Source organism: Pantherophis guttatus, chromosome 1 (assembly GCF_059756535.1).
Source record: "Pantherophis guttatus breed Tessera chromosome 1, ASM5975653v1, whole genome shotgun sequence".
NCBI classification, from domain to species: domain Eukaryota; kingdom Metazoa; phylum Chordata; class Lepidosauria; order Squamata; family Colubridae; genus Pantherophis; species Pantherophis guttatus.
In genome coordinates, this window is record NC_142063.1 from 307752770 (window position 1) to 307771338 (window position 18569).

At 40.2% G+C, this 18569-nt stretch overlaps 1 protein-coding gene across 1 annotated transcript in view; it reads left to right on the top strand.

Annotated features, from left to right (window-relative positions):
* Positions 1-18569, top strand: part of MAL (mal, T cell differentiation protein (MAL blood group)) — a 35369-nt gene that overhangs the window by 12278 nt on the left and 4522 nt on the right. Inside the window, exons 2-3 of the mRNA XM_034427515.3 lie at positions 14122-14289; positions 17692-17820. Coding sequence (XP_034283406.1) covers positions 14122-14289; positions 17692-17820 — 297 coding nt within the window. The remainder of the gene's footprint in view (positions 1-14121; positions 14290-17691; positions 17821-18569) is intronic.

The window sequence follows — 18569 nt, forward strand, 5'->3', positions numbered from 1 at the left end:
ATTCAATATCCTTCATAATATTCATAAGGTGGAATATGGCATTAGGGTAAAGCAAGTTGTGTCTTTTCAAACCTGCTGCCCTCTGGATGTGTTGAGACAATGGCTCCCTGAATTCCCATCTAGAATATCCAATGACTCACGCTGGTGGGGAATTATAGAATTATAATTTCAAGGCATCTGAAATGCACCTGGTAAGGGAAGAAAGGGTTGCAATATAATATACCTGGAAGATACCATTGCAGATTTGAAGGATGCTGTATGCATGAGTTGAAATCCCTCTTCTTCAGAAAACTTGTTCTAAAAGAGATCCTTGTTTTCCAGATGACTTGAATATCTCAAGAATCCTGTATTCTTTCACTTATATGGGCAAAGATACATAGGCCAGGGTTGATCTTAATCATCTTGCTATTTTTCTGAATTCGCCACCACTAAATGATTTCTCCATGGCCACGATGTAGATTGATTGAACTTTGTTCAGGCAAGAAAACTATGTGGATAGCCTTGGTGCTGTTTTACACTATAGGATAAAAGTAAGAGTGACAGCTGAAGTAGTCAAGTTTGTTAATGCTAATAAATTCTTTAGAAGGTTAAAAGGGGACAGTGAGGGGTTCCAACAGCATCTCTCCAGAATGGAAGGGTGGTAGTAAAATGGCCAACAGAGTTCAGTACAGATAGTCTATCAACTAGTGAAGCCTTCCTGATCTGCTCTTGAGTTGCCATAGGCAGCGGAATGGGGAATTGAGCCTCGCAGCTGTATTGAGGAGTTTGCACCTCAGTCAAAACAAAGCACATTGCAGTTGGCAAATGTCAAGGCCATCACCATGGAGATCCACAGTGGCTGGAGGGAGTGACTTCTACAACCCATGAAATTGCTTCGTTGGGGAATGTGACTGATGACACACCTTGTGTCATCAAACAGGGTCAGAGCCAAGGCGCGAATTAAGTGAAGTCAGAATTGACTTCACTTGGTACGTGCCGACATGATGCTCCTAATAAATAACTGGATTTCTTTTGAACCTCGGCTTGAGATTCATGTTTTAATTATGGCATTGGTTGGAACCCTGACATAGTCCTTGACTTACGAGGCCTCAATTGAGCCCAACATTTCTGTTGCTAAGTGAGATATTTGTTAAGTGAGTTTTACCCCATTTTACGATCTTTTTTGCCGCAGCTATTAAATGAATTACCTGCAGTTAATAATATGTTAAGAGCCTTGATAGTACAGTGGTTTAGTGCACCCTGTTATTAACACAGCTGCCTTCAATTTCTGCTGGTTCGAATCTCTCCAAGGCTCAAGGTTGACTCAGCCTTCCATCCTTTCTAAGGTAGGTGAAATGAGGACCCAGTTTGTGGGGGCAATAAGCTGACTTTGTATAAAATATACAAAAGAATGAAGGCTATTGCTTAACACATTGTAAGCCGCCCTGAGTCTCCGGAGAAGGGCGGCATATAAATCAAATTAAAAAAAAAAAAAGTGAATCTGGCTTCCCCATTGACTTTGCTTGTCAGAATATCGCAAAAGGTGATGACGTGACCCTGGGGCACTGCAACTGTCATAAGTATGAGTCAATTGTCAAGCGTATGAATTTTGATCACATGACCATGAGGCTGCTGCAACAGTTGTAAGTGTGAAAAATGGTCACTTTTTTCAATGATGTAACTTTGAACAGTCACTAAATGAACTGTTGTAAATCGAGGACTACTGGCATAAGAAATGTAAAGTGAGCACATTGGGGTGGAAAAATTATACACACATGAAGACTTCTGAGCTGGAGATGACTGGACAGGATGGGAGCTTGTAGTAATGGTTACAAATAGCTCAAGGAAGTAAAGAATTTACGAAACACCATAAAATGGGGTATTTATGTGCACTCTGAAGTGCCAAGGCAACTAAGTCTTTGGATATAGTCTCTAATCCAGGGGTGAAATCTAAAATTTGTTACTACCAGTTTTGTGGGCGTGGCTTGGTGGTGGTGGGGGTAATGTGACTGGGTGGGCATGGCCAACTTTTTTTTTTAACTTTTAAAAGCATTTTTTCTACAACCTTAAGAGGTTGCAGGAAAAAATGCTTTTAAAAGCCTCTGATGATCAGGCAACTCAGCTGGATCATCAGAGGCTTTTAAAGGCATTTTTTTTTCTACAACCTCTTTGGCCCAAGAGATTGTAGAAAAAAATGCTTTTAAAAGCCTCTGACGATCCCAGCTGAGCCGCGCGATCATCAGAGGCTTTTTTTTTACTTTTAAATGCATTTTTTTGGCTGAAGAGGTTGTAGAAAAAATGCTTTTAATAGTAAAAAAAACAGCCTCTGATGATCGTGTGGCTCAGCTGGGCATTGGGGGGGGGGCGGCGCAGGGATTTTTGCTACCAGTTCTCCAAACCACCCGCTGCCATCGCTACTGGATCGGTCAATCCGGTCTGAACCGGGAGCATTTCACCCCTGCTCTAATCCCTCCAAAAGCGTGTCCAAATTGTAATTTTCAATGTGAAATAAGAATAAGTTATAAAATATGTGATGATCTTATTGCATTTAAGTAATATTATGTAATCATATTTAACTTTACATCAAATCAATGTTGGATTTTGTCTAAATTCCATTAACTTTTTATGCTGTTTATAACAACTTTTTGGAATGTAGCATTCAGCTTATTAACCAAAGGCTAACCCGTGGACTCCAAATGGTGTCCTTTTAGCAAATGAATAGTTAAAACAATAGAATCTGCTACTGCAAGATGTGATAGTGTTGCTCAGCTTTTGTACACTAGTTCTCAGCCTACAGAAGTCTCAAAGATATTTGGCTAACCATAGTAAGAAACAGGATAGTGATTGAATTTGATGCATTAGCTGAGCTTCTTAAGACTCTCAAGACTTCTTTAATGGCCTTTCCCCACTTACAACTAATTACAGCATAAACATGCCCTATAAACATATTTTTCTAATAATGCCCGCAGTCTTGCCTTCATTTCATCCCCAGCGCATGTCATTGAAACAGTTACAACACTGTTCTGAGTTACGTTGTTGGTAAAACAGATTATCATGGCAGACTAAAAAAATAGCCACAAGTTTTATATAAATCTGTTAGGGAAGGGATCCCCAACCCTTGGTCCGAGGACCAGCACAGGTCCACGCCATGCCAGAAATCAGGCTGCGCAAACAAGTGAAGCAGTATCCATGGCATGGGTGAAATGCACTTACCTTCGCTACCGGATCGCAAATGTGAGCGCACGCGTGCACGCTCGCTACATTCACACATGCCTCCTGCACACATGCACAGAGACTTCTGCGCATGCACAGAGGTCAAAAACGGGACATGATGACGTCTGGGGGCGGGACAGAGCCTCCCATCATCGGCCCTACCAGATTGCATGATCCAGATAGATCCAGCACTCTCCTACATTTTGGTATTTACAATAAGCTGGAAATCTCTTGTTTGTCTTAAGGCAGGGGTGTCAAACTCATGGCCCGTGGGCCAGATGCATCATGTGCTGGCCCCACCCCCGCCTGGTTTAGTGAAGGGAGAAAAAAGTCCCAATACATCATGTGACACTGCCATGATGATGTGAGTATATACCTTAAGACCCCTGTCTTAAGGTATATAATTCTGGCCTGAATGTACCCTTCCCAAATGTCCAGGAGATAGAGGTAGAATAACTCAAGTGAATTAACAGATGAAAGCTGGGGTTTCTATCCCTATCTAAGGAAAGCTACTGAGCTGCTGTTAAGCATTGAGCAGGAGCTGGTCAAAAGGAATTGCACAATCTGGTGACACACCCTGCAACAAATATTTTAAAACAACCTCTTTTACTGTATCTCAGAAAGCCAACCTTGTATTCAGCAGCAGTTATTCTTGTCCCACCACATTGCAAATGGTACGACACGACAGAGGAATCCAGTTTGTGCATGAAATCAGAACTTCTTCTTGACTAACAGTAGAGTTTGGTTGCAGTTAAGTCCTGGGATAGGTTCCAAGTCCAAGCCATAATGGAGGTCATCTGTAAAAAAAAGAAAAAAAAGAAAAAAAGAAGGACTGTAGATGCCATTAGAGCTCTGAAATGGGAGGGAAAAAATGCCTTTGGCCTATTTTTTTTTAAAAAAATTGATTTATATGCCGCCCTTCTCCGGAGACTCAGGGCGGCTTACAGTGCGTTAAGCAATAGCCTTCATACTTTTGTATATTTATACAAAGTCAGCTGATTGCCCCCACAAACTGGGTCCTCAATTTACCTACCTTAGAAAGGATGGAAGGCTGAGTCAACCTTGAGCCTGGCGAGATTCGATCTTACTTTAATTGCAGACAGCTGGTGTTAAATTACAGTGCTTCTGTCTGTTGAGCTATCCAGGCTCCTATTCTTCAAGCACAGCAGCCATGCTCTTTGACATTGTTCAAAGAAAGGGAGAGCCCTTTTTGAAACATTCCTGTCATTCTCTAATATCCCAATTTTGAAATATAGGACCTGCTGAGTGGCTCTCTCCTCATTCCCAAATACTGTAGTGCTCAGCCTTGTATCCTACTTTCCAGGACTTTCTGAAATTTGGATTCACAGTGTAGAACCTCCATTATGGTGTACTGAACCAGAAGCCAGTGGTTTTAGGATAATGTGCTGTGGAAATTCAGGCTCCCGTGGTGAGCTGATGGATCATCCTGTTGTGTAGACACAGAAAATTGACTTGAGTTCAGTTATGTATGAATATGTATGTCCTGCAAACACAACTACTGGCTGAATTAAGATGCTCACAGATTGTGCCCTTTTTTCACAATATACTGTAAAGCTACAGCTTTGGATATTACATACAGTTTATGCATTTCAGTAAGAATTTTTAGCTATAATGCTGTGCTCAGTGGAAGAGGAAAGCTTGGCTTCATTGGTTAGAAGCAAAACAACGACAAGCTGGCTCTGCATGTTTGGACTTTCCTTGTCCTAATTTGTACTCCTAGAATTTCCCCTTCGCCAGAAGTGTCTGTGGGGCAGAGGAGGTTGAAATTGCAGCTGCAACTGTACAACTGAAGCATTGCCTTTTTTTTTAAAATGTGCATCAGGTGTAGGAAGCAACACAAATTTACAAATGAGAAGACATTGTTTTCTGCAAACCAAGCAGGGCAATTGCATAACCAACAGCTTAAGTATAAAAAAAGAAAAGACAAATTTGAACTCATAGACATCTTAATGTGGCAGATTTGAAACTGCTGACGTCTTCTGGTACCCCTGCCTTTTAAAATATTTAAGTTGTGCATCTTTCAGTGTTCAACCTGCGTATGTGCAAATAAATGCAAATATTACAAAACACCAGTTTTGTACTTGGTACAAAGAACTTGGTAATCTTTCACCATCCAGTGAATCTTTGCTCCTAGAACTTCTTGCCATCTGGAGAAGTGGAATTGAGTGAAATAATGATTAGAACATGAGCAGTGGAAATGTTTGCTGTACTTCTGCAAGTAACTCTGCCCACAGTTATAGGGCACTGTCAATGATTTTCCCCTTCCATTTCTTCTCCAACAATTCAGAACAATATTCTTCACTTCCGTTGACCTCTAATTGCTGGGAATAGTTACCCATTGGTAGAGTGCAGCTATCAGGATAGAATATAATAAACGTTTGGTCCCTGAACTGCTGCAGCTCTTGGATTTACAAAATCTCCTTAGCCACTACCAAGAGGTGGGATTCAGCCGGTTCTGTCCGGCAAGAGTGCACCCCTGGGAAAACAAGTCACTCATCAACTTCATGATATTGCGAAGAAGGAAACATCCTTGTTTTGCTTGTAGGGGAGTTGTAACTGAGCCATACTAAAAATGGTCTGGCTTCCAAAGACAGCCTGCGTGCGTGCGTGCGTGCGTGCGTGCCTGCCTCTATCTATCTATCTATCTATCTATCTATCTATCTATCTATCTATCTATCTATCTATCTGATCATCTCTCTGCCTCTCTTGTTTTCTCTCCTACTCTCTGTCACTGTCTGTCTCTCCCTCCCTCCCTCTCCCCCTCCCCCTTCTCATCTACAGTATCTCTATCTCATATCATAAGAGCATTCAGGTCCAGAGCTGCTTCTGAACAGTAGTGGGTTCCTCTTACCTTCACTACCAGTTCCGAACTGGGAGTGTGCGAGCGCTTCACTCATGCATGGTGCTTCTGTGCATGCACAGAACCTTTTGCACATGCACAGAGCATCCGTGATGATGTCCGGACGGATAGGCAGAGCCTCCCGCAGCCGCCACTACCGGTTTACCCGAATTGGGGCTAACCAGTAGAAACCCACCACTGCTTCTGAAGCAATAGAAAGCTCTTTTGTGGCAGAGCCCATAGATGTCCTTCAAACAATGGATCAGAAACCTCAAGATTCAGTGATTATAATTTAGTACAAGGAAACTAAACAGTAAATGTTAGCAGTGCTAATAATGTATTGTTATTGTGTTGCTTTAAAACAAATAATTCCACCTGGAAAAAAACCTTAAAACCTGCATTATCTGGGGCTACTTTACTTGGCTTCACTTGGGCATCACCATTTTCTGTTTCTCCACAAACAAGTGGAGCTCCTGAAACTGAAATATTTCTTCCTAGGAGAGAGGTGGGATCTGGAATGTGAGCATACAGTGCAGCCTTTTCTAAAGCTGTTCCTTTAGATGTATTGGGGCTACAGCAGTGGTGGGATTCAGCCAGTTCGCACCACTTCGGGAGAACTGGTTGTTAACTTTCTGAGCAGTTTGGCAAACTGGTTGTTGGAAGAAATAATTAGGGCAGAGAACCAGTTGTTAAATTACTTGAACCCCACCACTGGGCTACAGTAATCAAATTTTCTCACCTACTGCATAATTGCCTATTCTTATTGATTTCCTCCAAGAGGCTATGGTAAATATCCATACATTGTCTTGGTTCATCTGTAGTTCTCCACTCAAATTAATCTACTTATGATGGCTCAAATGAAAAGAGCCATTATTTACTTACTTACTTACTTTATTTGATTTATATACTGCCCTACTCCCAAAGGACTCAGGGCGATGAATAGCCAAACAGTAAAAATACTTAGATACAAAATTTTAAAAAAAGTAAAATCGAATTAAACAATTTGGCCCAGACAGATTAAAATACCCCAATCATTTAAAAACTGATTAAAATTTGCATAATTAAAAAGAGGGAAAAGATTAGGCCAGGCCCGCCTGGTAGAATAAAAAGGTCTTAAGAGCGCGGCAGAAGGTGCGCAGATCCAGGATCCTCTGTATCTCTGGGGGGAGCTCGTTCCAGATAGTAGGTGCCCCCACAGAGAAGGCCCTCCCCCTAGGGGCCGCCAGTCGACATTGTTTGGCCGACGGCACCCGGAGGAGCCCCTCTCTATGAGACTGTACCGGCCAGTGGGAGGCTATTGGTAGTAGTAGGCGGTCCCATAAATAACCAGGTCCTAAGCACTCTAAAGGTGGTAACCATTACCCAGACCTCAGACAAAATATGTCTCTTCAGTCACAACTTCCTTTTCTGATTATGTTGTCCATGTATGTTGTATGGGTAAATTTCTACAGGGATTATTTACATTAGAATTGGAATTATTAACTGGGAGAGATGTCAGGAGAAACATGCATTATACCAAGAGAACAATCTTTTCAAAGTTCCCATGTCCCATTCTTGTTTATATAGTATAGACAATAATTATTTTTGATAATGTCGAAGTCTTGTTTTCAGAGTAAGAAGTAGTACAGAATTTAGGGAAAATGTTTGTATGATGATGGTTTAAACTATGTTGCTTCTTTGTTTTGCATGACTTTTTAAGTTGCTTAGATTTGGCCCAGTTGAAGCAGGATAGAAATCACAAGTCAGGAAAATAGCAATGCTGTATATTTAGTGCCCTTACTCTGAGTAATCCAAGATGAGAAAATTTAAGTGGAATTTTCTCTCCCTATTTTGTCTTTACAAAATGCTTGGGTGATAAATTCCTGCACTCTGATAGAAATCTTCCCCAACATCAAATTTCAGTCAGCCCAACAGAACAATTTACCAGATAATTGCAGAATAAATTATTAAGATGTAAACCTAGGGGAGGTGGAAGAGGATCTAGTATATAATCAGCCTCTTTGGCTCTGTTCTCAGTGGTAGAGTTTTGGTTCTAACTGATATTTTTGATAAATTTGCAGGTGATACTAAGCTGGCAGGAATAGCTAACACCTTAGAAGATAGGCTCAAGATCCAGATGGATCGTGACAGACTTGAACACTGGGCCTTATCTAACAAAATGAAATTCAGTGTAGAGGAAAGTAAAGTCCTACACTTAGGTAAGAAAAAGAAAAAGCACACATATAAACTGGGTGAAACCAGGCTTAATAGCAGTGACTATGAGAGGGATCTTGGAGTCTTAGTGGCAACCAGCTAAATATGAGTCAGTGGCAGCTAAAAAAGCCAATGCAATCCTAAATTGCATTAACAGAGGGATACAATCAAGATCAAGTGAGGTACTAATACCACTCTATAATGCCCTAGTAAGACCACACCTAGAGTACTACATCCAGTTTTGGTCACCACACTATAAAAAAGATGTTGAGACTAGAAAAAGTGCAGAAGAGAGCAACCAGGATGATTAGGGGTCTAGAGACTAAAACATATGAAGAACAGCTACAGGAACTGGGTATGTATGACTAGTCTAGTGAAGAGAAGGACCAGGGGAGACATGATAGCTGTCTTCTAATACTTGAGGGGCTACCACAGAGAGGAGGGGGTCAAGCTATTTTCCAAAGCACCTGAAGGCCAGACAAGGAATAATGGATGGAAACTGACCAAGGAGAGATTCAACCTAGAAATGAGGAGGAGCTTTCTGACAGTGAGAACAGTCAACCAATGGAACAGCTTGCCTTCGGAAGTTGTGGGAGCTTCATCACTTGAGACTTTCAAGAAAAGATTGGACTGCCATTTGTCAGAAATGGTCTAGGACCATTTGTCAGAAATGATCTATGGCACGTGTGCCAGAAGTGGCACGCAGTGCCCTCTCTGATGGCACGTGAGTCGTCATCCCAGTTCAGCTTCACTGCGCATGCGCATGCGCCTCCTGCTGGCCAGCTGGTCTTCAGGTCTCTGCCACACATGTGCGGGAGTGGATGGGAGTACGGGGGGCACTCGGTCTGGAAAAGGTTAGCCATCACTGGTGTAGGGTGTCCTGCTTGGGCGGGGGGTTGGACTAGATGACTATAAGGTCTTTTCCAACTCTGTTAATCTGTTAAAATCTGATATGAACAAGAACCCTTATTGGATTCAGCATTGCTTGTCTGTCACAGTTGTCCCTAGAAGGAAGAGTTTCAGCCATGTGTTAGTGCTTTAACAGGAATTTCTATCCATGTATGAAAGCAAGATGATTAGCCAAGCAACCAAAATTAGCTGAGAAGGGTAAATGAAAATGTTTTCAAGGCTGGGAAACCAAGGAATAAGGAAGCTGTCCCAAGTGGGGAGCTGATAAAGTATTGTCCAATTGACAAACCATATGAAGCCATAGTTTGTTTAAAAGGATTTACTGAATCACAGTTAGCTGGGTTCTCATAATATTTTAAAAGTCCCAAATCATGCTTGTCAAAGCTCAACGCTCTCTACATGGGGCTCCCCCTGGGGTGCACCCGGAGGCTCCAGCTGGTCCAGAATGCGGCCGCGCAGGGGATTATGGGGGCGACGAGGCGCTCCCATGTGACACCTCTCCTGCGCGAGCTGCACTGGCTTCCGGTGGTCTTCCGGCTGCGCTTCAAGGTGTTGGTGACCACCTTTAAAGCGCTCCATGGCTTAGGGCCAGGGTACTTACGAGACCGCCTTCTGCCACCAATAGCCTCCTACCGGCCAGTACGCTCACACAGAGTGGGCCTCCTCAGGGTGCCGTCCGCCAGACAATGCCAGCTGGCAACCCCCAGGGGGAGAGCCTTCTCTGTGACGGCGCCTACCCTCTGGAACAACCTTCCCCCAGAGTTACGTACAATAACAGACCTCCGGATTTTTCGTCGGGCCCTGAAAACCTATTTATTTCAACTAGCTGGGCTGGCTTGAGTTAAATTTTAAATTGATTTTAAATTGGGTTGTTTTAATTTACGGCCAAATATTTAATTATTTTAATACTGTTTTTAAATTTTGTATGTTCTGTTTTTACCTTGGCTGTGCACCGCCCTGAGTCCTATTTGGAGAAGGGCAGTATAGAAATTTAATAAATAAATAAATAAACCAAGCAGATTCAAATAAAGCATGTGATAGCTAAGTACATGCAGCTTATTTTCCTATCTTAAAACTGCCTGTCACTGGTTGCTTCTCTGTTGTTTGCTGTCTGACAAACACTAATGCAAAGTAGAAGACCTTGTAAGCAATAAACACAATGAATTGGGTAAGGGAAGATTGATGCAGTGGCAAAATAGCTACTTGATAGGAAATGTTTATAAACTATGAAATATTGTGTATCTGCCCATGACAAAAATGCAAGGTGTTCTGAGCATCCTTGAACTCAAAGCCCTTCCTTTCTTGGGAAGGGTTGAATTATAGCTGACTGCTATTGTTACCCTGAGAGTTGGAAAAGAGATTTAATTATAACTAGAGTTGGGTGTTGTGTGAACAAAGCCTGTGTCTGCTTTGGCAGTCAATGCAAAATTACTGTGTAACAATTGATTGCATTTCTTTATTAAATTTATGTAGTCACTCATCTCACACTTGTGATTCAATTGCAACTGATAACTAGGGCCATTGTGCCTTTGTTATGAAAGGAAAATGTAAACAACATGCAAATGTGGTACCTTATTAGTTCTCTTGGAAACTATAGCTCTATCAGTAGTGAGTTGTAGCAAGGTGTCTGATGGGCAGGGCTGGATTTAGATGAAAAGAGGCCCTAGGCTATTCCACTTATGAGGCCCTTTCACCTATAGTGAAAGTGTAATTTAATTTTTCTAACAATTTGAATGTAGGCCCCTCTTGATCTTGAGGCCCTAGGCTGAAGCCTAGTTAGCCTATAGGAAAATCCGGCCCTGCTGATGGGAAACAGAGAGTACAAACCTGCCATATTTAGGCTTTATTCTCACATCTCCTTTGAGTTCCAGGGACCTGGTTGTAGCTGTTTCCCAAGTGAAAGGGACTTACTCAGGCAGGTAATTAAATCTCCAAAATATGTTTTGAAGAGAAGGTGCCCCATCCTTTCACCTGGAATCTGAAGGAAATGGAACAGGAAATTCCTTCTCTAGGCTAAGCCTTTAAATAAATGACTCCAGCTTCCCCTTTTAACAAGCATTATCAGGGCAAGTGCTTTTGAAATAAATAGTACAGAACAAAGAAAGTAGTGGGAGAATAAGTTAGCTATACCAAGTTATAGGGAGCCTGGATCATCCTACAAAAGCTTGCATTTGTTACTCTGCTGCAGGCACATAAGCAAAGAGATAGAGAGGCAGAAATTGTGAGCAAAGATAAAAGGGCACAACTGAGCAAAGCAGTATTGAAATAAAATATTCCCAATACTCCTGCCTATGCTTCTGGATCTTGACAACTTGACTGATTCAGTTTTTCTATTGCTTTTGAGCACATCAGAGCCTGAAATCCAGTCAAAAAAACTCCTATAGCCCTTGACCTGAAGCCCAGAAGAAGAAATCCTGCCCCATTTCTCACTTGGAAAAGGCTTTAGAACTTTTGAAACTCTAAAATCTGTAAGCAAAGTGTTAGATGACAAATCTATTACATACTAAAAAGAAAGCAATAAAACAAGTATCAGTAGTAGAGTTACAAAGGTATTTGTACATTGTCAGAGCTGGGAAAAGAAATGCTGGCTCAAACCCAAGCTTCAAAGGAACGTATCTGTTAGCAAAGTGCTGGATGGCAAATATGAAACTAAGAAAATGAGTTTGTGCCAACTGAGTCACTGGTTCAACATCATCTAGAATCCGAATCCTGCCAAGAGTAATATAGTTGCAGAAGATGGTAAACACTGTATCACACTGGTAACTCATTAGTAAGCTCTTCCAAGACCCCTGAAAGAAACTGATATGTGGATGAACCAGTGTTTACATATGGATATATCCATAATGCTTTTCATTGGTGGTAAGTGACATCTCCCGGTACTTAGCTTGCCCTGATGGGATTTCAGATAGACACTTTGTCATCATTCATGATCAGGGAAAATGTGCCATCAAGCTATAGTTTTTCATGTCATGTGCCTTGGTTTGGGATCCTAGAGAGTATATCTCTAATAAACTGAAAGATAAAAAGGACAAGTATAAAAAGTGAAAATAGAGGCACATAACTAAGGCAGAATATCAGCAAATAGCTTGAACCAGCAAAGATAAAGTCGGGAAAACTAAGCCTCAAAATGAACTAAGGCTTGTGACAAAAGTCAAAAATAACAAAAAATAGCAATAGCACTTAGACTTATATACCGCTTTACAGTGCTTAACAACCCCCTCTAAGCAGTTTACAGAGTCAGCATATTGCCCCCAACAATCTGGGTCCTCATTTTACCCACTTTGGAAGGATGGAAGGCTGAGTCAATATTGAGCCTGGTGAGATTTGAACTGCCAAATTGCAGTCAGCCGGCAGTCAGCAGAAGAAGCCTGCAGTACTGCACTCTAACCACTGCGCCCCTGTTTCTTTCAACATGTAAAAAACAGAAAAAATCAAGGAAATGATTGATCCATTAATGGGAGAAAATGACAAAAAGGTGATGAGCAGCAGGGAGAAAGAAGAATTGATTAATTTATTTTTTAATCTGTCTTTATACAAAAGGAAAAAACAGTCCAACCTACTCCCCCCCCCAAATACTGTAAAATGCAGACTAGAAATGCAAGTCAAATGAACAAGAAAATGGTAAAAGTACAACTGTTCACTCTAGACAAGTTCAGATCATGAGGTCTAGATGGATTACACCCCAAGGTTCTGAAGAAATTGGCAGACATGCTCTCAGAACCACTGAATCGTGTCTTTCAAAGATCCTGCAGCACTGGGAAATTACAGTAGGACTGGAAAAGGGCTGATGTAGTTCCCATCTTCAAAAAAAGATAAAAAAAATAGATCCAGAAAATACAGACCTATCAGCCTGGCATCAATACCTGGGAAGATACTGGAAAAGATAATCAAACAATGGATCTGCAAGCACCTAGAGGTGAACAAAGTCATAACCAGAAACCAACATGGGTTTGTCAAAAACAGATCATGTCAAATAAATCTTATTGCATTCTTTGACAAAGTGACAAAATTAGTGGACCAGCGAAATGCTGTGGATATATTTTACTTGGACTGATAAAGTAGACCACAACCTCTTACTTGATAAGATAGAAAAATATGGGTTAGACAGCAGCACCACCACATGGATTCATAACTGGCTGACTAACTGCATTCAATGTGTAATCCTCAATGGAACTGCATCTACATGGAGAGAAATATGCAGTGGGTACCCCAGACTCTGTCTTAGGCCCAGTACTCTTCAATATCTTCATCAATGATTTAGGCTGGCAGGCCCGCGGGGGAGGGCCTTCTCTGTGGCTGCCCCAGCTCTCTGGAACCAGTTACCTCCTGAGATCCGGACCACCCCCACCCTATTGGCCTTCCGAAAAGCGGTGAAGACCTGGCTTTTCCGGCAGGCCTGGAGCCGTTGATCTCGCTGTTGCGATCTTGTGAGATCCGGCCATGAATGGTGTGAATGGGTTTTAATATTTTAATTTTAAATGTTTTTATAATGGTTTTTTAAATGCATTGTAAGCCACCCTGAGTCTCCGGAGAAAAGTGGCATATAAATTGGACTAAATAAAATAATAATAATAATAATAATAATAATAATAATAATAATAATAATGAAACTCAGGAGCTCGTTTTCGCTGGCAGAGTGCTCGGGCCACCACAGGCACCCCCGACATGAATGACATTGAGCTGGCCACGCCTACCCTGGCCACGCCCACCCTGGCCCCCAAGGTCAAAGACAACCCTGATGTGGCCCTCAATGAAATTGAGTTTGACACCCCTCCTCTAGGAGAACAAATGGATATAAATGATTTTTAAAAAAATTAACTGCATTCTTCTAAATCTGTTTTAAGTCTTGTAAAGATACCATGTCTGGATTTCTATAACTTGTCTGTTTTAGCATAGTCTAGCACATTATGAAAATCTAGTCAACATGTTACTTATTACTGATAAACTATTTTTATATTTTCTTGTAGGTCTTTGGTGGCCTGGTATGGATCCTTGTGGCTTCTACCAAAGTTTATATGGAAATAAGTCAAGGCTGGGTGATGTTTGTCTCAGTGTTTTGCTTTGTAATTTCTACACTTCTTTTCCTCTTATATTTGTGTGGAGCTCACGGTGGAAAAAGCGCTTGGGTTGCTTTGGTAAGTTTACTTCAGAGAGATTAATATTGCGTATGTTAAATCTCATCTCTTTCCAAATTACCAGATCTTACAACAATGCATCATATCCTTCCTCACCCCTGAATTTAACTTACATGATGTAGAAAAACTGGTGAGCTATACAAAAGGAAGATGCATTCTCAAAGTATTGAAGCAAATGGCTTCAGATGATGGCAGTCTAGCCATTTCTGTCCCTTCATCACAGCTTGTTATGATCAGCATGTGTGAGAAATCCTAACTTTGGACTTCATGGATATATCCAGCTCATTCACCCTTATAAGTTCCACTTATCTTCTTCAGTTCTCATTCATGTATCATATGCAACATTCATACCACCAAATTATAATATTTATTATTATTAACAGTTTTTGAGTCCCAAATTATACACATGAAAATTTAGATTTATAATCCTGAATTTCCTTCCTAGTTAAGAATAATTAAAATAACTGACAATATAAAGTAATTTCTCGTTAGGTGCATATTTAAGAAGAACTGATAACCAGTCATCTTTTTGACCATTGAGATGTGGGAAGATGTTAGTAACTATAATTCTTGGCTAGTGAGAACATTGAGTAAAGATAAATTGTTTTCACTGATCTCTGGAATGTTATCTTCAGATTCTAGTCTTCCACAATGCCGCCATACCTCAGAATGAATAGTTCAGCTACTGATCATTGGGATTCTTATTCCTCCTAGCCATTCTATGCCCACATTTCATCCAATAATTTGGGACAGAAAAGGTCTTCCTGCCCATTCTAGAACTACTTCATTCGTAAGTTATGTCTGCAAATGGATCAATTGTTCTAGCATGACTTTTTGATTAAGCTGATCATTAGTCATGATCCTCTTTTATTCTTGCCCTTTGGTTTTTCTGAAACCTTCCTAAAATTTTGTGTCCAAACCAAAACTCAGGATGGGACCTAATCAGTGCAAATTCTACTGTTTATGAGTTAGAAACTGTATTTCTATTGATGTAGACCAGATTTGCATTTGTTTGCAGCCACATTATAGATTCACTTAACTACTATTTCAATATTTTCAAAAATATCACTGTGAAGTCATTGATTTCTAAGTACATGACTTTACATTGATCTTAGTTAACTTTCATAATATTTCTTTCAACTATTTCTGTAATTAATCAAGGACGATTTTGATTTTTGTTGTATTAGTTGTCCCACAAAATTCAGTCTTATTTGAAAAATTGGTATGCATTCTTGTCTGTCAAATACTGAAGCGTGAATCTTATGGCACTGCGCTTGATACATCTCTGCAGTTTGATTTGGAACCATTGATGGACACATTTTACATAAGATTTTTGAACACTCTATGTATTCATTTAATCGTTAGGACATGTTTCCCTTATTATATACCCAATTAAGTCATATAATGTTTACAAAAGCCAATTTGGTGTAGAGATTAAGGCATTAGGCTAAGAACTGCGAGACCTGAGGTTCTAGTCTTGCCTGTGATACAAACCCAACTGTATGACCTTGGGCTAGTCACTCTCTATTAGGCCCAGGAATGACAATGGCAAATCATTTCCAAAAAACCTTGCTGAGAAACTAGTCCAGGTACTCTACTATCTATTAAGGAATTTACCTGATTGAATGAGATAATGTTAGTGAAGCAAGACTTGTTTTTATCAGATCTATATTACATTCTGTTACAGATCAATCACTTTATGCTTTTTCCTAGAATCTCCCCAGACATCAGTATTAGCATTATAATAGTCAAAGAATCCTCCTCTTTCCTAATTTTGAATATAGGGACAATATTTTCCTTCTCCATACATCTGATATTTCATATGTTCTCCAGGAATTTTCAAAGTCAATAAATGAAGCATTAATCAAATCATTGATTCACTTAATTTCCTCAGATATGCTAGGATGCAATTCCTTAACCTTGGGGATATTCCCATGACTCCCCCACCCCCAGTTTCATTATTCAATAATGACAACTTAGACAATTTAGAACTATGCCGCCTTCGGTCTGACCTAAGTGTAGTACATAAAATTATCTGCTACAATGTCATACCTGTCAATGACTTCAGCTTCAACCGCAATAATACACCAGCACACAATAGATACAAACTTATGGTAAACTGCTCCAAACTCGATTGCAGAAAATACAACTTCAGCAACAGAGTGGTCAATGCCTGGAATGCACTACCTGACTGTGGTTATATCCCCAATCCCCCATAACTTTAACCTTAGACTGTCTACTGTTGACCTCACCTCATTCCTAAGACGTCTGTAAGGGACGTGCATAAGCGCATCAATGGTGAAATCCAATTTTTTTTACTACCAGTTCTATGGGCGTGGCTTGGTGGGCGTGGTGTGGCTTGGTGGGCGTGGCAGGGGAAGGATACTGCAAAATCTCCATTCCCATCCCACTCCACGGGAAGGATACTGCAAAATCCCCATTCCTTCCCCACTTCTGGGGGAAGGATATTGCAAAATTTCCATTCCCACCCCACTCTGGGGCCAGCCAGAGGTGGTATTTGCCAATTCTCCAAACTACTCAAAATTTCTGCTACCGATTCTCCAGAACCTGTCAGAACCTTCTGGATTTCACCCCTGGTGCCTACCGTCCCTATCCTACTGTCCCCATTTATTAATATTTTTAATTGGTTTTAATATGGGTTTTTAAATTGTGGGATTTTAATTATGCTAAATTAATTATATATTTTTTATTGTTCTTCAGTTTTTAACCTTTTGTGAACTGCCCCAAGTCCTTTGGGAGAAGGGCGGCATATAAATTTAACTAACTAACTAACTAACTAAATAATATCCATTTCCTGTATTCATAATCATGTTTATACTTATATCTATTATATTATACATATTTGACAAATAAATAAAATAAAAAAATAAAAAATAAGAAAACTTGCACAACTCTTGAAATCCTCATAATCAAGCTCACCATGCTTTGGCCATTTATACCACTGCTCACTAAAACCAATTATGTGCCAGCAGTCCATCAATGAAATAATTTAGACAGCAGCTAAGAAACAAATTTCTCCTATTATCACTTTTTGTCCAGTTAATTATTCATCTACAATATTTCTCTTAACATTTTTTTGAGTTGAATTGAAGCTGATTCAGTATGGCTTATGACTGAATAGAAGAAAACAACTTGAGAATGTTGCATAAGCTAAAGGAGGCTGTGGTATTGTTGTGCCATTCTTGGCGCAAGTAGGAAAAGTCATTACTGATGTTACAGCATTTTATAAACGGCCATTGTTGAAAAGGAATGCAATCGGAACCATCTGCTCATTTTAGATGCTTATAGTGGACAAGGGTGAGATGGAAATGTTGGTGGCTGCATATAAATAGCAGAATTTGCAGACTTAAGACTCCCCCCCCCCATGTCCTTTTTTTCCAGGATGCTTTCTACCAGGTAATTGCATCACTTTTCTATTTGAGTGCAGCAGTTGTGCAAGCCTACACGACGATACAAATGAAGTATGTTCCTGGCAAATTCAAGGATTACCAAATAGATATAGCAGCTGTGGTGAGTATATGTCCTTCAACTAAAATTGAAATGACTCATTAATTAGGGCAGGATGCTTCAATCTGCTGCTTTCCAAATGCACTGGGCAAGTGAAAGAGAACTGGGTTTAATTTACAAATTGGAAGTGAATGGAATGTTGTGGGGTTTTTTTGGGGGGGGGTTAAAAACTTTTTGGGTACAATTTTTTTTGATTAATTTGATAACAATTTCTTATTTTATTATTAAAATATAAAATGGCCGAGACAGTTACTGTCTTGAAGTAACATCTTGCCAGTTTCTCATATATTTGGGTGCTGCTTCAGAGCTGTTTTTTACCTTAATATGAAAATGGAGTAACAGATATAAGGCTGAGATATCTCTGATATCTTTAGATGACAGCTCCGCTTACAATGAAGAATTCTGTTAAAAAGGTATTTTATAATAAGTGAAGCTATTTGTGTGTTTATCCCAGTAGTGTCTGCTTACCTACAGTTTTTGTTTTTTCATGGATAATTAGTTCTCAGGGTTGAGTCTGGAACTTTCTGAGACCAGAATGTGCTGTGCCTCTGAATTATGGTTCTCCTCAAATGATAGGCATATATAGTTATTTATTTTATTTTTTATTTATTTATTTTATTTCGAATTTATATACCGCACCTTCTCCCGAGGGACTCAGGGCATTGTACAGCCAGATAAAAACATACAATACAAACATTAAAAACAATTAAAAGGATATATATTAATTTGGCCCCAATTTAAAATAACAAACC